Consider the following 26,548-nt stretch of genomic DNA (forward strand, 5'->3'; position numbering starts at 1 on the left):
ACAGAAACTGCGCTGCTAGACCTGAAATCAAACATTGTCAAGATTGTTGATAAAGGTCATACTGCATTATTTCTGATGCTTGACTTATCTGCTGGGTCTGATTTGGTTGAGTATGCTATATTAAGTGAAAGACTGGTTAGGATAGGAACATGCTCCAATGAGGCTGCAATGTGGTTTAATTCCTTTCCTGAACCACTACAAGCCAGAGTAGTCAATAATGACCCCCAGTCTATCCATGTATTTCTTACCTGCGGTGTACCACCGGGATAGTGCCTTTCCCCTTTACTATTTAACATTTATATTAGGTCTTTTTGTGAGCTACTGGTTGGTCTGGGTTTTGTGAGGGGTGTTTGGGGAGTGGAAGTGGGACACCAAAGGGTGAAACGTGGTATCCCCTTTCTTATGACACTTTTTCCCCATCCTGCCCTGTAGGATACTTAGAAATCCCACCCCCATTTTCCAACACAAACACTTTCTCACACCGTGAGCAACAACGGACTGATACCAGAGCCGTTTACCTGACATGTCCCAACACAAGGTTCAGGCAGAGTCAGGCAATTGCCGACAACTACACACACCTGACTGCCCTTTCCCTTCCCCAGTGGGATAAAAGGCACAGCACAAGAGCACACTCTGAGCAAGGCTGAACGCATGAGGAAGCAGCTATTCCAGGACGGCAGTTCAAACGGAGGAGAAAGGCAGTGAGACCTGAAAGGACGTCAAGGAGACAGTTGCCTTTGCCCTTTTCAACCCAGACATGCGAAGCCTCAGACAAAAGAAACATAAGACTGGGAATTGCAGCTGGAGAATGGTGTGGCGGATGTCACAGGTACATGGAACCCTCCCGCACTGATAACCAGGGCGGGGAGAGGCAGTTGCCATTGTAGTGCCGTCCTTGACTCCAGTGGCAAAATAAACGCCAATGAGTTCAGCACAGCCGGTGAGTCGGAAGAACCTGATAGTGGGCCGGACTGTGTTAGACTCAAGGACTATGAGCTAAGCTGAACCCAGACCCGCAAAGCCTCCGACAAAAGAAACCTAAGACCGGGAATCACAGCTGGCGAATGGTGTGACGGATGTCACTGGGACATGGAACTCTCCCGCACTGATAGCCAGGGCGGGAGACACAGTTGCCATCATGGTACCATCCTTGACTCCAGCGGCAAAAGAAACGCCAATGAGTTTAGCACAGACGGTGAGTCGGAAGAACCTGATAGGTGGCCGGACTGTGTTAGACTCAAGTATGCAGTGGCAACATTAAGAAGATTAAGAGACGGAGGTCTTTTTGAACGCGCTTGGTACCAGAGATAAAGTGGTCCGGGGATACGTGGGCGGTCATTCGAAAGTCTGTGGCTGATACCCCTCTCCTGAACAAGGAAAGTTTTGAACTGAAAGATAGTGAAACTATGAGTACTAAGAGGCCATAGAGAAGGCCGGCTTGAGGTGTCAAGGTTGTCATACAAGGGTCAAGCCCAACCCCTTGCACAATCGAAAGTCCTTGACACCTTGTAGAAATTGTGAACTGTGGAAAATGTGAACCCGACTGAGGGAATTATGAAACTGGCGTTTGCACCCGGCTGAGGGTGAACGTCGTACGAAGTGTGATATTGTGAAGCACGCACTTGCCATAGAATAACAGAGTTGCCTAGTGAGACATTATTGCCCTTCGGAAGCCTCTGTTTAAATCGGCAAGTACCTTGATGAAAGGCGAACGCTGACAAGAAGGATCAGAACCCGGCTGAGGGGGATCCTAGGGTGAAGAATAATCACCTGACGTGAAGGTTATCAGAAGGAACTGTTTGTTTTGTTGTTTTGGCATATAAGGCCCTCTAAAGCAAGAGACTTTGCATGAGAAGAGAGTTGAACGCAGAAGAGCCTGCTAGAGAGAAAAGGAACTGTAAATTCATGCTGGAGAAACCCAAGAGTGTGCTGTGCGCAAGAGTCCTGCCTTGACCCCATCTAAAACGTGGGGAAGGGAGACCCCAGCCATAGCATCCTGACTTATCATTTGGTGAACACTTCAATATTTTCTTGTGAAACATAACCCCACACTATTTTGTAGCTTAGCGATATGGATTGGAAATAGGTTTTTTAGTATAGGCCCTTTTTATTTGACTAGACTCTACTAGGACTGTATTATTATTATTTAATGGTCGTAGCTGGCTCCCATCTTCGATTGAGGTTTAGGGTAGGCGTTTTTCTCACCCATTTTAGAGTTTAATAAACACCCTTGAACTGTGATCACTTGTGTCTGTCTTGCTTTGATACTATGCCTTCCTTACATATGGTGTTAGTAATGGGATCTGACTCAACTTAAACAAATTGGGGAACCCTACAATTTAAGAAACTCAGTCATAGAGCTTCTAGCCCCTCTTTTGCCACAAAAGAATCAATAGGTTTCGATATCTTTAGCAATCGGGAGGATGTCATCCCCCCTGGGAAGAGAGGAAAGATTCCTACAGATTTGGTTTTCATACCCCGTCTGGGGTGTTACATAAGGTTAGCCCCAAAATCTGGCCTAGTGTGGAAGTTCGGTTACACATTTTAGCAGGCGTCATCGATCCTGACTCCCGGAGAGACGTAAAAGTTCTCTTATAGAATCATAGTGGAGTCCCATTTGAAGTATGTCGTGGGGATCAAATTGCTCCAGAAATTTTGGAAAGGGCTCTGTTTCCTCATTTTAAAGAAAGTGAACCAGATGAAACAGAAAGAGGTACAGTAGGCTTTGGGGAAGCTGATAAACCGGTTAACATCGAAGAAATAAAGGGAGATACCAACTATCCCCACCTAGCCTTCCCCCAGCGAAATGATCCAGTTCTCGCTGAAGCTTTCTTACAAGCTATTCCAGAAGGAGAAGGTATATAGAAAGGAAGCCCCTTTTTCTTCTAAAAGCAGGGGTTGTTATATGGAAGAGAAACAACCACAGCAGGCTTAGTGAAGACTCAGTTAGTAATCCCCAAGACCCACCGAAAGGTTGTACTAGAAATTGCGCACTCCCATCTCACAAGGGGACACTTAGGACAATTCAAAACTCAGGCACATATCAGTGGGAAGTTCTACAGTTCTTGTATCTACGCTGATATTAAAACCTTTGTTCAGACGTGTGACATTTGTCAAAAACCCAGCCCGCACATCCCATTATCTGCCCCTTTGAATCACTTACCAATCATAGAAGCCCCTTTTTCAAGAATCGGGATGAACATCATTGGACCTTTAGAAACATCCAGATTAGGCAACAAATATGTCCTTGCGATTGTGGACTATGCAGCCAGATACCCCGAAGCATTTCCAATGCGGAACAATACCACACAACAAATTAAATTAAACACCTCTTACCATATTTTTCCAGGGTCGGCTTTCCCAAAGAAATACTAACCGATCAAGGTTCAAATTGTATGAGCAAGCTTATGACAGAAGTGAAAAAGCTGCCCATATTACCAATTTACGAACTTCTGTGTACCATCTCCAATCTCATGGCTTGGTAGAAAGATTCAATAAAACTCTGAAATGAATCCTACGGAAATTGGTAGACAAGGATGGGAAAGACTGGGACCAAAGGATCCCTTGTGCACTATTTGCAGTAACGAAAAGCCCTCAGGCCTCTACAGGATTCTCTCCTTTCGAACTACTTTATGGTAGAGAGCCTAGGGGTGTGCTAGACATGCTCCAGCAAACCTGGGAAGAATGAGAAGAGGCAACCATTCCCATCCCGCAAACCGCTACCGGAATGTGAGAACATATGACACTTGTTAGTGATCTAGTCTGTACTCACATGTAAAAAGCCCAGAGTCAGCAAAAATCCACTTATAACAAGAAGGTGCGCTTACAGTCATTTTCCATAGGACAGAAAGTACTGGTCCTCTTACCCACCTCAGAAAACAAGCGTGTCTCTAAGTGGCAAGGGTCTACGAAATATTAGAACAAATGGGAGCCTGTACTTCTAAAGTAGCCCAATCGGACAAGAAACAGAAGGTCCATTTATATCACGTAAATCTCTTAAATGAGTGGAAAGAGAACCCGTCAGCCACCCATGCCACAGTACTATATGTTTGGTTCCCGAAGAAATAGACAGTTTTGAATTAATTCCTCTGGATCTATCTATTCGACAACAAGAAAATCTAAAAGATGTAATTACATCTTTTCCCTATCTATTTTCAGAAAAACGAGGAAGAGTAAAGGGCACCTACAACTATATTAGAACACCTAAGGGGAAAGTGGTTCATTTAAAACTGTATAGACTACAGGATGTCCGTAAACAGATAGTGGTTGAGGAGGTAAATCAAATGTTGAAAGCAAATATTATCGAGCCTTCTTCGAGCCCATGGTCCTCCCTATTGTGTTGGTCACTAAACCTGACCGTTCCTGGATGTTTTGCATAGACTTCTTTCAAGTTAATGCAATTTCTGACTTCAATGCCTATCCCATGCCACGCATCAATGACCTAATTGATCAACACGGAACAGCCGCCTTTCTATCCACCTTAGACTTAACAAAAGGGTACTGTCAAGTCCCAGTATATGGGCCAGATAAAGAGAAAACTGCTTTTTCAACACCCCTAGGACTGTTCCAATTCAAAGCCCTTCCTTTTGGCTTACACAGCGCGCCAGCCACTTTCCAACGCCTCATGGATAAAATTTTACAACCCTATTCTGATTTCTGTGGAGCTTATATTGACAATATCGTTATTTATAGTAAAACCTGGGAGACCACCTCTTCCATCTGTATACTATTATGAAAGTCCTCAGAGAGGCTGACCTAACTGCTAATCCATCTAAATACAGACTGGCCAAATCAGCCCTGAAATACCTTGGCTTCTTTGTAGGGCATGGGACTGTACAGCCTCAACATAAGAAAGTGAAAGCCATCCTAGATACACCAACACCCAATAAGAGAGATCTTAGAGCCTTTCTAGGGCTAATAGGATATTACTGTATGTTTATCCTTAACTTTCCGGACAAAACAGCTAGGCTGACAGATAAACTCAAGAATGCTGAACACCAGAAACTTCATTGGATGGACGACGATGATATATGTTATGATACTTTAAAACAAACCCTGTGCCAGAACCTGATCCTAAAGGTAGTAGATTTTTTGAAAGAGTTCATACTGCAAACAGACGCCTCCCTTGCAGGTTTAGGAGCCATCCTATCCCAAGTTTGCGACAGATTAGAACATACTATCTTGTTTACAAGTCACAAGCTTGTTCCACATGAACACAATTACTCTGTGCTGGAACTGGAGGTCTTGGCTATCAAGTGGGCCATTATCCACCTCAGATTCTACCTCTTAGGATGGAAGTTCACACTAGTCACAGACCATTCTCCCCTAGTTTGGATTAGCCAACGCAAAGACTTCAACCCTTGTGTCATGCAATGGTTTCTACACCTGCAGCCCTACTGTTTTACTGTGGAACACCATAAAGGTAAAGACCAGGGGAATGTAGATTTCCTTTCCCGGTTTCCCTGTGAAACGGATGCGGCTACATCTCGTGGAGGAAAGGTATGTGGGAACCCTGAAGATGTCTCACCTGTTAGTCCCCGGGGATCTGTCATCCAGGTGGCCAGGACACGGCCATCGCTATTGGATCCAGTTCCTGGGGGTGGACCAGTGCGGGAGGATCACCTGGATGGGGGGACATTGTGGAGTGGAAGTGGTACACAGAAGGGTGAGACGTGGTATGCCCTTCCTTTTGACACCTTATCCCCATCCTGCCCAGTAGGATACAGAAACTCTACCCCCCCTTTTCCAACATGAACACTTTCCCACACTGTGAGCAACAACGGACTAATACCAGAGACGTTTACCTGACATGTCCCAGCACAAGGGTCAGGCAGAGTCACGCAATTGCTGACAACTACACACACCTATCTGCCCTTTCCCTTCCCTACTGGTAAAAAAGGCACAGCACAAGAGCACACTCTGAGCAAGGCTGAACGCATGAGGAAGCAGCTATTCCAGGACGGCAGTTCAAACGGAGGAGAAAGGCAGTGAACCCTGAAAGGACGTCAAGGAGACAGTTGCCTTTGCCCTTTTCAACCCAGACATGCGAAGCCTCAGACAAAAGAAACATAAGACTGGGAATTGCAGCTGGCGAAGGGTACATGGAACCCTCCCGCACTGATAACCAGGGCGGGGAGAGGCAGTTGCCATTGTAGTGCCGTCCTTGACTCCAGTGGCAAAATAAACGCCAATGAGTTCAGCACAGCCAGTGAGTCGGAAGAACCTGATAGTGGGCCGGACTGTGTTAGACTCAAGGTTGCAGTGGCAACATTAAAAAGATTAAGAGACAGAGGTCTTTTGTGAACGAACTTGTTACTAGAGATAGAGTGGTCTGGCGCCACGTGAGTACTCAATCGAAGGTCTCTGGCTTCTACCCCTCTCCTGAACAAGGAAAGTATTGAACTGAAAGATAGTGAAACTTGGAGTACCAAGAGGCCATAGGGAAGGCCGGTGTGAGGTGTCAAGGTGGTCATACAAGGGTCAAGCCAAACCCCTTGTACAATCGAAAATCCTTGACACGTTGTGGAAATTGTGAACTGTGGAAAGTGTGAACCCGACTGAGGGAATTGTGAAACTGACGTTTGCACGCAGCTGAGGGGAACGCCGTACAAACAGTGATATTGTGAAGCACGCATTTGCCATAGAATAACAGAGTTGCCTGGTGAGACGTTATTGCCCTTCGGAAGCCTCTGTTTAAATTGGCAGGTACCTTGAAAGGCTAAGGCTGACAAGAAGGATTGGAGCCCGGCTCAGGGGGATCCTAGGGTGAAGAATAATCACCCAAGGTGAAGGTTATCAGAAGGAACTGTTTGTTTTGTTGTTTTGGCATATCAGGATCTCTAAAGTAAGAGACTTTGCATGAGAAGATACTTGAACGCAGAAGGAAAAGGAACTGTAAGCTTGTGCCAGAGAAACCCAGGAGTGTGCTGTGCTCAAAAGTCCCGCCTTGTCTAGTGGGAAAACCTGGGGAAGGGAGACCCCAGCCATAACATCCTGACTTATCATTTTTGAACACTTCTTTCTTTTCTTGTGAAACATTACCCCCACACTATTTTGTAATATAGCGCTAAGGATTGACAATAGGTTTTTTAGTATAGGCCCTTTTTATTTGACTAGACTTTACTAGGACTGTATTAATATTATTTGATGGTCGTAGCTTGCTCCCATCTTAGATATAGGTTTAGATTAGGTGTTTATCTCACCCATTTTACAGTTTAATAAACACCCTTGAACTGTGATCACGTGTGTCTGTCATGCTTTGATACCATACCTTCCTTATACTGTGCAATTGGCAAATTATGCTGATGACACCCAGATCCTCTTTGAACTTTCTGGGGATTACCATCAGGGTGCAGGCACGGTCAACCAGGTCTATCTAGCAATTCAGTCATCAATGGCGCTAAATTCTCTAGCTTTAAAGAATAAGAAAACTGAACTGCTTATTATCGGAACCGGGTCTAGATGGAAGGAAAGGGATCCTCAATATAGTAAATTCATGATTACTGTCAATATTACATCTGTTGTTCAACATGTGACAATGCTGGGAGTTCATTTGGACTCCCAACTAACTTTTAATAAACATGTGGCTCATCTTAGTATGTCCTGCTTGCACACGATCAGATTGTTGTGGCAGATTCGTCCCTATTTGTCTGATAAGAATAGGGCCTTACTGGCCTCTTCCACTATTGATGCAAAACTTGATTACTGCAACAGCCTTTTGGTTGGTTTATCTTAGTCAAACATTAAAAAAACTGAAAGTGATCCAGAATGGAGCTGTACGAGCAGTTTGTGGCCTTAGGAGGGGAACTCATGTCTCTGAGGCATGCCGAAAGCTACATTTGCTCCCAGAAGAGCAGAGAGTGCGGCATAAAGCCCTTACCCTTGTGTACACGTGTCTGTTAGGCATGCTCCTTGTCATTTTAGCACGCGCGTTTAGAGGGCATATATCAGATGAACTCTGCGCTCCTATAAGGATGACATTTCGGAATGTCCTTGGTTCGCTTTGAAAAGGTTTGGCGGTACCAGCTTTGATGTCTGAGCTTCTCTGTTATGGAATGCATTAGCGCCTTCGATGAAAATTATTTCATCTCTAGTCCAGTTTAAGAAATGCCTGAAGACCTTTCTATTTGACAAGGGCAAAGATTAATGCAGTTCATGCATATTCGTTTTTCTCTGTCTCTGCTTGTGAGTCTTGTAACGCTCTGAGGCCATTGGGTGTGAGGGGATATATAAATAACAAATAGAAATAGTACACATTCAAACAGACCATGCAGTATCAATGGTTTACGTTGTCAAGCAGGGAGGAAACTGATCTTACTCCCCAATGCTGCTGGCGGTACAGATGTGGAAATGGTCAATCCAGAGAGGAAAAAGGCCACATAATCATATTCCGGGAATGGAAGATTCAGCAGTGGACTCCTTCAATCGCTGCGCAATGGCAAACGACGAATGGACGAATGGGAACTAAACAGCAAAGTCCTCAATCAGATTTTTCCCAAATGTAAGCTTCCCAAGGTCGACCAGTTTTCAACAATTGGCAACAAAAAAAATCCCTTGTACGTCTCAAGAGAGGAACTTGGCTCAGACCCTCTGGGAGATGCTCTGGAGGTATGTTGGGATTACATGACAGCATTGGTGTTTCCTCTACCACTGATCCAAATTCAAGGAAACAGGTGTTCATAGTACCATAGTGGCCTGCCAGGTTCTGGTTATCAGACCTGGAGTCTTTCGATCCTTCCCCAGTACGTCTTCCTCTACCAAATAATGATCACCTTGGCCTTTCTCATGAGAATCTTTGCATCATGCAAGCGGTGCAACAACCATCTATGTGCAAGTCAAGTATAAAAGGAAATGGCTCTGTTTTTGTTCCTGGTGTTTGAAAAATGCTATCAATCCCCTTTCATCTTCCTTGGATCAACTTCTTTCATTTATCTCAGAATTTGCAGCCACAGGGATCCAAATATATTCCTGCAGGACTGCTGTTTCGGCCCTTGGATCATATTTAAGTTCAGACTCCTGTACTTTCTCCCTGTCGAATCCTGTTTTGAAATGCCATTTTGATGGTCTCCCCCATCTTTACCAGCTGATTAAAACCCCTTGTGTTCAATGGGATCTTCATGTGGTGCTTAATGCAAACATTTGAGCCCATGGCCATCATTGACATTAAATTACTTTCCTGGAAAGTTTCTTTTCTGGTCGCCATCAGTTCAGCAAGAAGAGTTAGCGAATTAGAAGCACTTTGGGCTGAAGAACCGGTCACAACCTTCCATAGGGATAAAGCGATCCTACAGACTCATCCCTGTCTTTTGCCTAAAGTGATGAAAGAGTTTCAGATCAACTTCACCAAACCATTGCTTTACCAGTGTTCTTACCTAATCCATTTTCGGATGCAGAATGGATTCTCCATAACCTGGACATACGGGGGGCGCTCAAATTCTCCCTTGTTAGGACAAACAAGTTTAATCTATATATTACGTTTGGGAACTGAAATAAAGGAGCTCAGACATCTTAAAGTGCCATCTCAAGATGGATAGTCTCCTGCATTGTGGAAGCTCATTCAGTTCAGGGTCTACCTTCACCCAAATGTCTTCATGCCCATCTAGTTCGGGCAAAGGCAGTGGCCTTTCAAAGTGAGATCCCTTGACCACTGAAGATGACTTGCTCACTAGCTGGGCCAGCAAGCTTGCTTTTAGTACTTCGCCACCTTTCGGTTGCCCTTCTTAGTCGTGTTTCCCTGATCTTAAATTGTCATTGCTCTTCGCTCACAAACCCTTACTGGAAATTACCTTGTAAATGCTGTAATTCTATGTATAATATCTGCTTTTTGCTCACAAACTTCTACTGTAAATTATCTTGTAAATGCTGTAATTTTTGTATAATGCCTGTAACTTATAACATGTACTGCGCCCAGATACCTCAGGGTTTGGAGCGCTATATAAATGAATAAACAATACAAAACAATACAATTTCCCCTGTGAGTCCATAACTAAGGCAGCCGCTTGGGCCTCACCATCAGCTTTCTGCAAACACTACGGTCTTAACCACAGTTCTTGGGCTAATGCTTAGTTTGGTAAAGCAGTTCTCATAAATCTTTTTAAATCGGGTGAGAGATAGTCCATCCCAGTAATTCTGTTGCAGTGCTTGCAAATCTCCCATAAGAATTGAGAAAATGGGACTCGACATAGGAGTAAGAAAAAGTTACTCACTGTACTGACTAACGTACTCCTAGTCCAGGGTCCCCTTTCCTCCATACGCCTACCTGCTGCCTTCCTCTGTAAAAATATACTTTAGTTACAAGTGGTCACCGACATAAGCAACTGAAAATGACTGAAGGCCGAGGCACGTGGCAGGGCACAGGAAGGTGGAGCTGAAGCCACACATGCCCTCGCCCATGCATAAAAATAAAAAATGGACAAACTGCTTTTTGTGCTATAAAAAAAAAAGCACTCCGGTTATGTCCCGATGGATGGAATGCCCCATAAGTATACAGGAAAGGGGACTCTGGACTAGGAGTACGTTAGTCACTACGTTCAGTTACTTTTTCAGTTTGGTTGGTGTGAACACCGTGGCATCTATTGGGTATTTGAAATGCACTTCACTTAGGAGGGAAGTGAGAGATGCAGGTGAGGAAAAAGATATAGTGGATAATGGGAGAATGACATGGCAATATGTTTGTGCAACACAGGTCATGAGGTGTGCTTTTTGCAAATATATGTTTAGGCAAAGCTCTGTGATGCTGGGTGTGGGCTTTCAAAGGATAGAGGCGTGGACTGCAAAACATCAGCTGAAAAGGCTTTATTAAATCTTTCACAAGAGATGAGCCAGGTTTTTGCAGAGCTCAGTTCCCTAGACATGTTATATCTGTAGATTCACGACTGTAGGTCGGAAGGCTATTTGTCATTTATCGCATTAACCATAATACATTCAGACTTGAATTTGAAATGGCCTCTAGATGGAACGTTCAAAGGACTGTGAAGGTGGATAATTTAAGACTATCGAAAAGCATATGCTCTGTAACATGAACACTGAGTAACAAAAATACTGTTGACCATGTCAAAAGCAATTTTTTTTTTTTATATTGCAGCATGATGTTCTAAAACTAGGAGACTTTGGGTCTTGTCGAAGTGTGTACTCAAAGCAGCCATACACAGAATATATTTCAACACGGTGGTACCGAGCCCCTGAGTGCCTTCTCACGGATGGATACTACAACTACAAAATGGACATGTGGAGTGCTGGTTGTGTCTTCTTTGAAATCACAAGGTGTAGTAGAGGAAAATCGTACACATTTTTATTTACGTATTCATTTGTATCCTGTCAAAGCCACTGCTTACAGATCTACATTAGAATGCTATTAGTATAACCATGAATGAGGTCAATGCACAGTTAGCAGCAGTAATAACTGGGAGATAATCTACAAACATCTATGCATACTAGAGGTGACAAATGCAGACAAGAGAATAATACAGTGCCATTGTTTGTATTTTGTTTAACTGCTGTCACAGTTGGGGAATATTAGAACAATTAAACACCAATAGGTCAGGTTCAAGACATTTACTGTCTTCCCAGAAGGGATTGGATGAAAGTCTAAGGGGAAGCAATGCAAAGGATACAAAAAATAATATGGGATTAGTTGCCCTATTAAACAGTGACAGAAGATGGAAGAAACAAAACATAAGTGCAGGATTACTCTTCAAGGCCTTTGCACTGCACCTGGACACCTTTAATTTCACATCAGGTATTCGTCCAGTGGGTTATTCGTGCCCTTGGGCTTGGGAAGAATGGGTTGGGTATAATCCAGGATAGTACTGGATTCATGACCCACATGCGTGAACTGAGGTGGTGAGTCAGATGGCATAGCGCCATTCATCATCCTGAAACTAAGCAGAATATATCTTACTCGCCCACTCCAGTCCCAGCCTGCAGTATTTAGTTAGTCTTTCTGCCTGCGTCACAGGCTCCACTAGTCGAGCCAGCCACCAAAGTTGTGGGGAGCACAGCAGTATTTATAGGTTCAGCGGGTTCTGACCAAACTTCCTCGATTTCCTTGTCATTTACTGCACAGTTTGTTAATGGGGGCTGGGTTAAGGTATTCGGGAGCTTGAGACCAAAGAAAGATGATACGGTTGGGGGAGGACCAAAGGTCAAGGCTTTGGTTGCAGTTTGATTAGTGCACCCAAGTGCCTTCCTCATTCTTTTCTTCTTTGTGGCTAGAGGTTCCTACATTAGAGCCTGGCCTTGGGTTTTCCACCTTTTTCTTCCAATGGCGATATGACGTTCCCCAATTGCGTGGTCGGGGTTAGAGTTGGCAGACTTTTGCGCAACAGGAGGCAAGTAGGCCGACGTGGGGCGTTTGGCTCAGGGAGGATCCAGTAGTAAGCTGGAATTCTGGACCAAAGAGCAAACTTCTTCCAGATATGCTGACTGAGCAACAAGCTGACTATTGAAAGACGCCAGTGAGACGCTATTCTTAGTCAATTGGTCATCAAAAGTGCACAGCTTGTTCTCCATGGACTCGCACTTAGTCCAGAGGACAGTAGACATATTTTCCAGAGTGTTAAACATAGTTTCAGTTGAGGCACTTGCTGTACTAATGTCCAAGTCCAGATTAGCTAGACCGTCATTGGATGCCAGTGGAGGGAGAGCATTTCATCGAAAAAGGGTCACTGGATGGGGACACATTCGGTCAGGCAAGTCTGCTGTACTAGATGTTGTTATCCGGGGAGGAGTCTTTTGATTTAATGCAAGCAAGGGTTCATCAATCTGCACAGTACGTTGTTGTTGCGCCCCCGAATCCACTATGTGGTCGTCGGACTCCAAGCTATGCGTTAGGGCATTTACTACTATAGCTATGATTTTAGAGCCAAGACAAGAGAATGACAAAGAAAGTTGCACTGTAAGCTCTTTGTTTAGCGTGACCATAGCATCCTTTTCATGAGTGCAAGCAGGATTGGTAGTCACCACCTTTGACTTGGCTGGATTGATGATCGGAAGAAAAAAAGCAGTCTAAGGTTTAGTGGCTAACGTAGTTGCCAACCCTTGTTGCTTTGTAGAAGATTTTGCCAGTTTAACAGTACATTGGGGGCAAGCACGCACTGCCCTCCTGGTGTTGCGGGATAGTCCTTGGGGAGTGAATCCTCAATGGAGTTACAACCTTCAAAAGTGTGCTAAGGATAGATTCCTGGCATCCCTCATCCGAAGGGATCAAAGTGCACAATGCACCGTCAACACAAACTACTTTTTTATCAGGCAGGGGGCCATGAAAACAAGGCGACGTGGAAAGACAAAAGACTTAGTATAACCCCAATGGCTCAGAGGGAGCATGTATGATTGTGGTTGTGCTCATACTGACGTCAGCGGCGGTGACAGCCGTCACACTCATCTCAGACATAGTCTCTCGCTTCAATTCGACTTAGGGCCCCTCTGTGACTTTCAGTAAGCTTCCGGATCACTCTTCCGTGGGCAGATCACACTGAGGACAACAGAAGACAGTGGTGAACAAGTGGTAGGCAAATGCCAGGTGATAGATTGGATAGATTGGAAGAGGAAAGGAGAGAGCCGTGATACTAATGAATGGTGGGGGTTCGTAGACAGTCCTTGACACGGGTTAGTAGATCTGTGCAAATAAATGTGGAAGAAACGCAGGCAGCGCAAGATTTACTTCATGCTGGTGAGCTAGGCGGGTAGTAACAAGCAGTGACAAGGTTCGTGGTCCATCAAGAGCAGTGTAGCAGTAGAAGCTGTGGAACTGCACACAGCTGCACACCGCACACATACCGTGCTGGGTGCTGGTTTTATACTGGACATGCCTCCAACTTCAAAATAGCAGTGAAAACAGCAAACCGACTCCGTTCAGGACTCCAGGCACCTCCAGGCTGCTCTCATGCTCTGTGTAACTACACACAGCCACACACTTCTATTCTGTTTTTGGCGTTTTCTTTCTCCATGGTTGCTTGCTTACATTGTATTGCCTGCATTCCTGCTGTGTCCATTCTTTACTTCTAGGTTCTGTCAGCAACTGACTTTGTCTATATATTGCATCTGATTTTCGGGCATTGTTCTGTCCGCTGTGTGCGCTCCGCATCCTACTGTTTCCCCCCTCTCCTGCTCCCTGGTTCACCACCCCTCCGCTCTCCACCCGCACAGTCTGCCCTCTGACTTTCCTATCTTCTCTAACTGCTGTTTTATCGACTATCCTATCCTTCTCACTAAATCTGGTAGGAAGAAGTTCAAAAGGGATATCCTTTTCTCCAACCCAGGCCTCCCTATCGCTCATACCTACACCAGTGCTTCCACCAGACAGACCCTTACCGATATCCTCTTTATCGTTCCCTCTCCACGCCGATCGACCCCCCCATATGGACTGTGTTCGCTCTCCTTTTTCCTCTTCACCCTTTAATGGTGGCATCCAATGGGAGGCCCTCCTGGCCCCCTTCCACTCCTCCCAGACCATCATTAATGTTTACCTAAACAGCACCGTCTTGGTCCAAGCTCCTCAGGCCAACCTCCTCCTTTTAGACAGGTGCCTCCCGCGCCTTATGAACTTCCTTTCTTCTCCTGCTGTCGCTTCTTTCCCCTCTCTGGCTCCTCTGCCTCCTGCATCCTCTGCCACCTCTACGGCTGCCTCGGCTGCTTCTCCAGTCACCCTTTTGCCACCTTTTGTCATGATCTCTGCTTCCAAAAGATCAGGACTTGCCCGACTCCCTTGGAAGCAGACCCATAACCCCGGTTCCGAGTGCCAGCCAGTCCCAATTGGGACCTTTTGGACCCTGTCCTGGCGCCAGTGGCACCAGGCTCATAAAGATGCCCAGTCCCAGCGCTGGAAGCGCCGGGCTCATAATGCTTGGGTGGACTTACCTGCAGCAGACCATGCTGCTTACTTACCTGCCAGTTGAACCCCTGATCCTCTTCTGTTTGGGACTACTTTTCCTGTTGGGTGGGGCAGGAGCCACTCCCTAGGTTCAGAACACTGGAACTCTTCTGGAAAGCAGGAACTCTTTTCTTACCTAGGCGTGGCTGTGGAAGGAGACACCTAAGCACTACAGGAGGCTATTTAAACCACACCCGATGGATGAATCTTGCTTTGCGTTATTCTGCATTCTCTGCAGCAGAACGCTCATCGTGTATTCTGCTTCTGATCCTGGGCCTAAGGGAACAAAGGCTTACCATCCTGGAATCCAGTCTTCAGCAGCACCTGTAAAGACAAAGAAAGAACAGGTTAGCACTACGGTCTTCAGTGGCAGCGCATCTCTTACCTGGTCCATCGGCTGTCACCAACGCCTCGCGCTGCATTCCGGCATCTGAAAGACAAAAGCTTACCAGCTCTTCGCACGCTCCGGAGGCCTTCGGCGCTGCATCCCGCATCTGAAAGACAAAAGAAGGTGCGTTTAAAGACATTGGGCAACTTTATTACTCACGTGCCATTACTCCTTCCCACGCCGAATCCAGTGGGTATTCCAGCACCCTTCAGCTTCTCTAAAGCTCCGAACTTGTACCTGCAAGATAAAAGGGACAGTTAGTGCGCATCGTGAAGCAGGCTTCAAGCGCTTACTTACGTGCTTCCAGGCGCTTCTATTCCTCACGCGGGTTCGATCCTCGACTCTCATCAGCCCGCCATCCGCCATCGCCGGAACCCTGCAAAACAAGAGATATCATTACAAAAGACTTTTAAGACATTTGAAGTGCCCAGAACTTACCGTTCGTGCAGTTAACGATGGACAGCAGTCCTCTGAGGTCAAGAGGCCTGCACCCTTATCCAGTGAAGAAACTGGTTACGGCACCCTGCCCCGAGGCAGATGGAGAGCTCGGCATTCACTTACCTAAGGTGAGGGCGTTAACCTTTGGGGTTCTACAGGAGAAGAGAAAGGGAAGAGGAGAGAGGCACCCAATAACCCCAGTTCATTAATCCCATATTTTCTATCTGCAGACATCTTATTCTTCGAGTCAGACATACAGTGCACAGAGGTCCAGCCCAAAGAGCCAACCGTGTGTTACACATCACCTTTGAAGATACGGCATTCACCCAGTCAAGACCGGCGCCTCTGCGGGAATCAGGTGAGCGTTACACCTTTCTCCGCCACCCCTCTGGTACCCACCTCCTCCTCCTTGGCTACCTTGCCCTCTCCTCCTTCCTTCTCTGTCCATCCTCGAACACCCTTCCGCAGGGCGTACCTCTGACCTGTACCACTTCACGGAAGTCCTTCAAACTGCTCCACATGGCTGCTCTCAACTCTTGCTTAGCTGTCAAACACTCCTCTGACATCTGCCGTCTCCTGGAAGAACTCGATCTGGATGTTCTCGGTCCGACCGAGACGTGGTTCACAGCCAGCTCTGTCATGAGCTTTGACACTCTCCTTCCTGATGGCTACAAGATCCTCTCTGTGCCCTGAACCAACTGTGCAGGTGGGGGTGTAGCTTTGATCTTCCCGGAGTGGATCAATGCTTCTATCATTCCTATGCAGGACTACTCCTCCTTTAAATGCCTAATCTGCAGGCTCTCTCTTTCTCTCACTCTCTCTCTCCTGGCCTTTCTCTCACTGAGGCCACTGTCTACCAGCCGCCCGGCCAGGTAGCCTCCTTCCCCTCTTAGTGGGTGGATCTCTTCTCCTCCTTCCTCACCTCTACCTCTCAGCTTCTCCTCAGAGACTTTAACATCCACTTGGATGCTTCTTGTCCTTCTGCAGGACTCTTTCGCAACCTCTGCAACTCCCTCTCACTCTATTCTTCTCTCTGGCCTGACTCACTCTGCAGGGCACACTCTCGATGTTCTGATCTCCTCAGACCTCCCCTTTTCCAACCCTCTCACCACTCCTCTCTCCTGGAGTGATCTCATTTTCCTTTCCTTCCATCTCTCCCTCGCTACCCCTCAGGCCAATCCAACTGCAGCACTGCCACCTACCTTCTCGGGCTTCGACCCATGAAAGTGTGTCAGTAGAGGCTTTCCCCACTACTTTCCCGCCTCCTTCTGCACCTCTGGCTGACTCACACCCTGAAACAGCCCTTTCCAAACTTCATCTTTCTATCTCTGACACTCTTGATGTACTTGCCCCTGTCATGTGGGTCAGCTAGAAGCCTAAATCCAAGTGCAACTCCTGGTATGACTCGGACCTCGTCACCCTTAAACGCAAGTGCAGGGTGGCGGAGAAGGAAGTGGAGGGCATCAGATGCACCCCCTAACCTGCTGCCCGCTCCAAAGGAAGTACAGATTCTCTGTCCTCGCCAAGAAGAGAGCTCACATACAAGCCTGCGTCTCTGCGGCATCTAACAACTGCTGGCCAATCCTGCTGCAGTCTCTACCTCTCCTGTTCCCTCTCAGGCACTCTATAGCCTTGGCTTCTCATTTCATCACTAAAACTCAGGACTTCCTGTCCACCGTCTCTTCTTCCTCCTCCTTCACTCCTGGCCTTCTTGTGGCCACCTCTCCTCCTCCGTTCTCTTCCATTCCCTGTGGAAATTTCCAGACAAGTCCTATCTATGAAATTCCCGTCAAAATAGGTTCTTCCCTGTTCTTCCAGAACCATCAAGGACCACATTCGCACCATAACTCCATCCTTGGCCGATTTCTGCAATCGCTCTTTTGCCACTGGAACCTTCCCCCTAACCCCTGAAGAACTCCCTTGTGCACCCCCTCTTAAAGAAGCCCCTTGCCGATCCTTCCTCTCTGGCTAACTATTGCCGATCTCTATCACTCCTTTCCTGGGCAAACTCTTGGAAAAGCTGGCCATCTCACAGCTTAACCTTCATACTGAATCTGTTGGTTGGTTGTCTCCATGAGCATCAGTCTGGCTTCAGAGCAGCCAGAAGCATGGAAACTGCTCTGCTGAACATCCGTGAAGACCTGCTCTCTAACTTTGATTCGAACCTTCCTTCTGTTCTCATTCTCCGCAATCTTTCTTCTGCTTTCGACACAGTCAACCATGCCCTGGCCTAGCTGACCTCCTTTCTCACTGACCGACACTCTCAGGTCGAACTGGTGTCCTTCCTCTCTTCTATCTCTCTCTACTTCTGGTGCTCCCCAGGGGTCACACCTCTTTCCATGGCTGTTCAACAAAGACCTGGCACTTCGAAGGGATTGTGTCCTCCGACGTATTCCTTATCTTTGATATACGTTTCCAGCTTTCTGGTCTTGGAAATTTTTTCTCTGTAGAGGGCGCTGCGCGTCGATGTCCGCCGAGTCGATGTCCCTCGACGGCCACCGTATTGGCATCGACGTCACCATGCCCATAAATAGACACGCGCTGCGTCCGTTGCTCAGTTTCCTTTTTCCGCTTCGTGGGGCCTCGGAACGTCGTTGCTCAGTTCAGTCAGGTTTATCTAAATCTATTTCGACGAATATTCCTTATCGTTCTTGATGGCTTCTTCATCAGAACCGACGACGCCGCGATCCGACTTCAAGAAATGTCGAGACTGAGGTAAAAAAATTTCAATAACGGATCCACACAGGGTCTGTTTATGGTGCTTGGGGTCCGAGCACCATTGTTCGGAGTGTGAGGACTGCATGTCCATGACGGCGAAAGCCCTGAAGGAGCGAAAGGGGAAGCTCGAGAGAGGTTTTGTCGGCCGAGTCGAGGCATTCGTCTCCTCGCCGTCGAAAACACTCCCATTCTAGATCTCAAAGCAGCTCCCACCATTCGTCGAGATCTAGACACTCAAAAAAGAGACGTCGAAGGTCCCATTCCTCGTCTTCGGTGTCCCCAGAAAGAGTTTCCTGTCCCACCAAACACAGTTCTCAAACAGAGTGGGAGGAATTCAGAAAGAAAATGTTAAGCGTCTTCGAGAACGCGGCCTCGACCCCCTCGAAGACAGCTGAGGGTGATGCCCCGGGGGAAAAACCCAAAAATTCAAAACGCCGCGAATCGCAGCACCCACCGAAACATTCCACACGAGAGCGCCATGAGCCATCGGGTAAGAAGGCACCGTTTTCGACGCCATCGTCGAGGGTTCTTTCGACGCCGTTGTCGAAGATTCCCTCGACGCACGGGTCGGCGCCATCGACGCCATTGTCGAAGGGTTCCTCGACGCATCGGTCGATCGACTCGACGCCATCGTCGACATCGACGCTGATGAAAGAGAGGACCAAGGCTCCACAGCCAACGGTGTTTTCAAGGGCCTCCGGCACGACGCCGAGACTGTCGTCGATGCCCTCGAGTAGGATCCCGGCCTCTCGAATTCTTCGAGGCCCCTTCCAGTTTTTTCGACGCCATTTTCGGCGCCTTCGAGGCCGGTTACATCGGTGTCGACGACTTCGACATTTTCTCGTCCAATAACGACGAGTTTGGCTCCTTCAGCCCTAGAGATGGGCTTTACTCCATTTCAGAGATCAGAATACCCTGGTCTTTCTTCAATTTATGAAGAAAGAGAAGACTCTGACCAAGAAACTTTTGGTTTACAGAGATCCTCACTGCCTGCTGCAGAGGATTTCACCTCTGAAGAAAGGAGGCTGAAGGAACTACAGGACTCACTTCATGAGGCCATTGGACTTGACACTTCCCCAGAAGTGGAATTTGTAAAGCATGACCCAGGGGAACATGCCGAAACACTATATAGAACCCCGATGGCAAGAATAATTGAATTTATGGGTTGGTCTGCGCCTTCACCTGTTTTCCAACAGGATGATCTAATTGATATATTGGACAAAGGCCCACAGGAGGACCCGGTGGTCCCCTTCCATGCAGCCCTACAAAGAAATATTGCATCCAATTGGGAGACTCCCGAAGTCATCCCAGCAGTCAATAAAAGACTGTCGACAAAGTATAGGGTAGCGACTGCTGACCCTGAATACCTGTCAAAACACCCGACCCCAGAGAGCCTGGTGGTTCAAGCGGCAACTTCATCCAGCAGTAGGACTGCTTACCCTACTGTCCCACAGGACAGGGATGACAAGAGGTACGACTCTATGGCAAAGAAAGTCTTCTCTGCCTGTAGTATGGCGTTGAAGTCACACATTATGGGAGTGTGCTTCATCAGCGGCTGACTGCATACCCGATGGAGAGGAGAAGGAAGCCTTCCTTAACATCATTCAAGATGGCAAAGATGCCATGTGCGAGTCTCTTCAAACTGGCATCAATTCCGCTGACAGTATCAGCAAGGCCATGGCGGCTAGTACAACAATCCACAGGCATGCGTGGTTGCGAAAGTCTGGCTTTGCTCCAGATGTACAGGCCAGACTTTTGAATATGCCCTTTGACGGCTCTTCGTTATTCGGAAAAAAGGCTGATGACAGTCTGGAAAAGTTACAGACTTCTAAAGCAGCAGCAAAATCCTTAGGAGCTGCTATCCGCCAAACACCTTTTCGCCCCTCAGGAACCTCTGGGAGAGGAAAGTCCTTTCGCTATTATTCCGCATTCGAAAAAGGCAGAGGACAGCCGGCGCAAAGAGGCCAAAGAAGATCCACCTGAGGTGGACGGGTCAAAGGTACTAAGACCGCAACAGCAGCAGGTGCCTCTTTACCCTCGGCATCTGCATCAGCCGCCCCCAAACCACTCTGAGGCCTTTGCACACAAGACACCTGTAGGGGGCAGGTTAACTCACCATCTGACGATATGGCAGGCTATAACGTCAGATGCTTGGGCGTTGGAGACAGTTGCCCAAGGTTACTGCATACCCTTTCTACACATCCCTCAGAGTCATCCGCCGGGGAACAGCTCCCGAAAAGTTCCAGATCCGCTCCTCTTGCAGGAAATTTTGGACCTGCTAGAGAAAGGTGCCATAGAACCGGTACCTGTAGCGGACAGGGACAAGGGCTGGTACTACTTTCTCATACCAAAGGAGGACGGAGGACTGAGACCCATCCTGGACTTAAGAGAATTTAACAAGTTCCTCAGGAAAGACAAGTTCAAGATGGTAACTCTCTCTCAGATCCTTCAGGCTCTCCAGCTCCAGGACTGGCTGGTATCTCTGGACCTTCAGGATGCTTATTTCCATGTGCCAATCCATCTCAAGCACAGGAAATACCTAAGGTTCGCAATTGGCAACTCTCATTATCAATTTCGAGTTCTGCCATTTGGGCTGACCTACGCCCCGAGGGTCTTCACTAAGCTGATGTCGGTAGTGGCGGCGAGTCTAAGGAGGGAAGGGATCCAGGTCTATCCATACCTGGACGATTGGCTGATCAGGGCTGTATCTTCGGAACAGGCCCGGACCCAGCTAGACTATGTCTGCCTCTTCCTTCACAGACTGGTCTTCTCCCTCAATTTAAAGAAGTCACAGATGATACCATCTCAGAGACTCCAGTTCATTGGAGCGGTCCTGGACACTTCCCTGGGAAAAGCCTCGCCACCAGAGGTGAGGGCTCAAGATATTCTGCAGATGGTCACCAAGTTTCAAAATGCCCAACGTCTCCCAGCCTTCGACTTTTTGAGGTTGCTAGGCCTCATGGCATCCTGCATCTTCCTTGTGCCAGAGGCTCGCCTGAGAATGAGATCTCTTCAGTGGGCACTGAGAAGTCAGTGGTCACAATTCTCTTGGAGAATGTCAGACCTCCTCTGGATTCTGGACAAGGTAGCCCACGACCTTCAGTGGTGGGCCTATTCAGAGAACATCTTGAAAGGAGAACTGTTTTGGCAACCATGGCCGGAGATAACAGTAGTCACACACGCCCCGCTCACAGGGTGGGGAGCCCATGGCAACGACTTGACCATCAGCGGTCGTTGGTCTCCATCGGAGTCCAGACTACATATCAACCTATTAGAGCTGAGAGCGATCAGACTAGCGCTGAAAGCTTTCCTGCCATCAGTACAGGGGAGAAATGTCCTGATAATGACGGACAACACGGTGGCCATGCACTACCTCAACAAAAGAGGAGGCGTAGGATCACTACCACTGTGCAGAGAGGCAATGCAGCTCTGGTTTTGGGCAATTCGGGAAGGAATCTCTCTATCGGCAGTCCATCTAGCCGGAGAGAAGAATTTGACAGCGGACGCTCTGAGCAGGCAGAGCACAGTCTCCCACGAATGGGAGCTAGCTCAGGAAGTCCTTCAAGAGATCTTCGCCCTTTGGGAAACCCCTCAGATGGATCTGTTCGCCACAACCACCAACAGGAAGTGCGATCTGTTCTGTTCAAGGGAGTTTCCCCCGAGAGGAGCTCTGGGAGACGCGTTCGTAGTAGACTGGGAGTTTCCACTCCTCTTCGCGTTTCCACCAGTCCCTGTTATTCCTCATATATTCAGGAGGTTGAGAAGATTTTGGAAAACCATGATCCTAATTGCCCCGGACTGGGCCAGGAGAACGTGGTACCAGGACCTTCTAGATATGTCCATCTGTCCTCCAATTCGTCTTCCACTCAAAGAGAATCTTCTCTCGCAGAAGGGAGGTCAGGTTCTCCACCCAGACATCAGAACCCTCAACCTTCACGCTTGGCTTCTGAAAGGTTGAGGTACAAGGACTGGGATCTCACTGATGACGTCATGGAGGTGTTGCTTTCGGTCAGAAGACCAGCAACAAAGTTTTTATACCGCTGCCGTTGGAACAAGTTTTGCAGCTGGTGTAGGGAAGAGAATATCGACCCTTTTTCATGCGATACACCAACGGTGCTATCGTTTCTACTCTACTTGGCAAACTCAGGCCTTCAAGTTGGCACTGTAAAAGGCTATCTCGCAGCGCTTTCTATCTTCAAGCGCACTGCGGAGGAACTATCATATTTCAAAATTCCTCTAGTGGTACAATTTCTCAAGGGTCTGACTAATGTTTACCCTCCAAAACCATTCCAGGTTCCATTATGGGACTTAAATTTAGTCTTAAACTTCTTAATGGGCACTCCATTCGAGCCACTTCACTCTTGCGCAATAAGATTTCTCACACTTAAAACTGTCCTACTTGTAGCACTTACATCGGCTAGGAGGGTGAGTGAGCTACAAGCTCTCTCCTGTAAACCCCCACATAAAATCTTCCACAAGGGCAAGGTTGTCCTCCAGGTGAAGCCTAATTGTCTCCCAAAGGTGGTTTCTGAATTCCATATTACTCAGAAAATTACCTTGCCTTCATTCTACCCTCCTCCCCATCCGGGGAAAGAGGAGGAAAGGCTACACAGGCTGGACCCTAGGCAAGCTCTCAGCTTTTACATCAGCAGAATGGCTAGAATCAGGCAAGCAGACCAGCTGTTTGTAGGATACTCAGGTCACAAGTTGGGACTACCCATAACAAAACAAACCATCTCCAGGTGGATTATCTTGGCCATCCTGGAATGTTATAGACTAGCAGGGAAAGAGCCACCCCAATACCTCAGGGCTCATTCAACCAGGGGTATCGCAGCTTCTTCGGCTCTCCAGAGAGGGGTACCGGTCCGGGACATATGTGCGGCTGCCACATGGTCGTCCGCACATACATTCACAAAATGTTACAATCTGGATTCCTCCACTGTTCAAGAGACCAGATTTGGCAAAGCCGTATTGCACTCGGTCCATCCCTAAAGGGATATATAACACTATCACTCCCTCCTCCAATTACATACCACTGCTATGGGAGTCTATCAAAGATAAGGAATATGTCGGAGAACACAATCCTTTCGAAGAACAAGTTACTTTCTTACCTGGTAACGTTCTTTCGACGGGATGTTCCTCCGACGTATTCCTTATCGCCCCTCCCATCCATCCCCGCAGTGATAATTTCCCTTGTGGTTGCAGCTTTCGCTCCTTCAAGGTTACTAACCAATTCAGGCATGTCTTTCTTATACTACAAAACGGAACTGAGCAACGGACGCAGCGCGTGTCTATTTATGGGCATGGTGACGTTGGCGCCGATATGGTGGCCGTCGAGGGACATCGACTCGGCGGACGTCGACGCGCAGCGCCCTCTACAGAGAAAAAATTTCAGAGGCCAGCAAGCTGGAAATGTCTATCAAAGATAAGGAATACGTCGGAGGAACATCCCGTCGAAAGAACGTTACCAGGTAAGAAAGTAACTTGTTCTTTTTGTCCACCGCATCGCTGCTCTCTGCTCCAACTTTCAGTGTTATGCGGATGACAACCAGCTCTCTTTCAGGCTCCCCTCGGCGGCCTCTACTCTTTCTCTTATTCCTGATTATCTGTCTGCAATTCAGGAGTGATGTGCCACCAGTCATCTCTGCCTTAATGCCAGTAACATGGAGATCCTCCTCATTGGAATACCAGCTCCTTCTTTTCCTCTCTCTCTCTCTCTCTCTCTCTCTCTCTATATCTCTCTCTCTCTCTCGCTCTCTCTCTCTCTCTCGTCTCTAAAAAGTCAAACTATCAGCTGCACCACCTCAGAGGTTTTCTTCGTTTCCTCACTTTCCCCAGAAGCTCACTGTCTCCAAAGCTCTGGTCCTCTCAAGACTGGACTACTGCAACAGCCTCTTTATAAATCTTCCTGCCTCTCCTACCTGTCCTCTACAACTTATCCAGAACAGGACTGCGGGACTTGTCCTCGGCCTCAAGCCCAGGGATTGTATCTCTGCAGCTCTGAAATCTCTTCATTGGCTCCCAGTGGCAGCAAGAATCAAGTTCAGGACCCTCTGCATTGTCCACATGGCTTTCTGGGGCCTGGGACCGCACTACCTCCAACTGTTTCTTCCTAAGTATCTCCCATATCGAGCTCTCTGCTCATTCACCTCCAACTCTCTGTGGGTCAGTCGCTTTTCCAAGCAGAGAGTTGGGACCAGATCTCTTTCTTCAGCTGGGGCCTCCCTCGGGATCAGCCTCCCTGCCGCTCTCAAACTTGAGCAGAACCGTCTCCGGTTCCAGAAGCAACTCAAGACCTTCCTCTTCGCTTCCGCTTTCTCTCTTGCTCTCCCCTTCTGATGGCCCGTCTATTCCACGCACTGGTCACCTGGCCACCCTCTGAACTTTGGCCCAGGTCCCCGCCTCCCGCCTGTCCAGTTGCACCTCACACTGCCTCTTGGCTCCCCCTGCACGTGTGGTCTGTATCTGTAACCCTACAATCCTCTCTCTCTGCACTTATGAGCCACCCGTTGGCTGCACTTCTGATTACCTGCACTTTTCCACCCCCCTCTTTGTACCTCTCCCCTTTCTTGCGATTGCACAATCTGAATGACACAAGGGCTAGTAAGATTGTTGTTTTATCCTCCCTCTGTTTCCCCCTCCTTGTCTTGTTGCGCCAAGAATCACTTGTGTAGAGGCGTGTTAAAAATGCCATATCATATCATACCATACCATATGGGACATCGCCACCACTTGTGTGCGAGGTCCCCCAGTTACCCATACCCATGCCAACAGCGATCTGAGTATTCAGGTAGGATCCTTTGTAGTCATTGCGGGGTCATGTACCAATGGTAGCATATTTTCAAGGCGCACTCCTTGAACAGTGTACATCTCAAGCTTATTTTAGTTCTTACCCATATGTTCTGCCAGGAGTCCGCTGTGATATCAGTCCCCAGTTCCCTTTCCCTGCGTATCACATACATACGAGAGCTTATCCTCCACCAAGGCCTTTTCTAGAAGACGGTAACAATTGAAGATTTTCCGCAGTTCATGCCCCTCTGAAACCTGGAGTTCAATCCCTGTAGGGGGGCGTGTGCCCGCTTGAACCACTCGTCTATTGGAGACCCAACGTCTCATCTGGCAATATCGGAAGCAGTCAGTCTCCGGCAAAGAGAACTTCTCTTTGCATTTAATAAATGTTAGGGGCTGGCCTTCCCTATACAAGTCCCTAAGCCTCAGGGTTCTGGATGTTTCTCGCTGTACAAATGACCTGCTCGCCATGACGGGGAGAATTCTGGGTTCTGTAATACTGGCGATAGGGGAGGGGGCAAGGTCTGTTTTAATCCCCATTCTCCAGCATGGGGTCTGGCATGGATTCACATGCTCATGAATATTCCCCGTCGTCAGGCTGGGAATCCTCGGTAAAGAAAAAATCAGTATCAGTTTCGTTTCTGATCTGTCTTTCGTAGTAGTAACCAATCACTGATCTCTGCGTCATACTGACCACAGCCAATGACTGCCCTCTACCTAAGCCCCGCCTCTGGCAGCCATCTTCAGATTTTTACTGCACGTTCAAGTGTTGGGATCCTCGCGCTATTGCTCTTGAGCGTTAGTGCTTTTTTCACGTTTTTTCTCAGAAAAATGTCTCTTTTTTCGGTCAAAAGAGCCTCAAGCTCCACCGTTTCTTCATCCGATTAACGGGGACCCGTGTTGGATTCGTCTACGCCCCTCAAGGGTGAAGATTTCATCGAGCCACGCTTTTGGAGGACTCCAGAAGTTTCTCAGGCCCATTTCGGACATGGCCCAGGAGAAGGGAAGCTCGACGCCCAGAAAGCTGTTCAGGGTCTGCCCTGGATGCCAGCTTCAGAATGTCTTTAAGGAGGACGAACACTTCCTTTGCCTTTACTGCCTACATGAGGACAAGACGCACGTGGAGAAGGACTGTGCGTTTTGCGGCAATATGTCGGAGCGGACCATGAAGGATCGCCATCAACGTCTCGCCAACTGGCTGGAAGGAAAGAGCCCATCAGGCGAGAAGAAGAAGAAGAAGTCTGAGCGGTCTTCTAAGACCTTTGAGGGTGCCCCGGCGACGGGGGTCCAACAGAAGGCCAAGCACCGCGAGTCCGCTGGCACCGGGAGCGCCGAACGGTCGGGCT

General features: G+C 47.7%; 1 protein-coding gene across 2 annotated transcripts in view; it reads left to right on the forward strand.

Annotated features, from left to right (window-relative positions):
• The window catches only part of MOK (MOK protein kinase), a 1,335,855-nt gene that overhangs the window by 852,889 nt on the left and 456,418 nt on the right, over positions 1-26,548 (forward strand). For both annotated transcript variants that reach the window (XM_069637748.1, XM_069637749.1), the window contains one exon: positions 11,084-11,262. In XM_069637748.1, the coding sequence (XP_069493849.1) occupies positions 11,084-11,262 (179 nt within the window). The remainder of the gene's footprint in view (positions 1-11,083; positions 11,263-26,548) is intronic.

The sequence above is a fragment of the Ambystoma mexicanum genome, chromosome 14 (assembly GCF_040938575.1).
Source record: "Ambystoma mexicanum isolate Mex_15411 chromosome 14, UKY_AmexF1_1, whole genome shotgun sequence".
Classification (NCBI taxonomy): Eukaryota; Metazoa; Chordata; class Amphibia; order Caudata; family Ambystomatidae; genus Ambystoma; species Ambystoma mexicanum.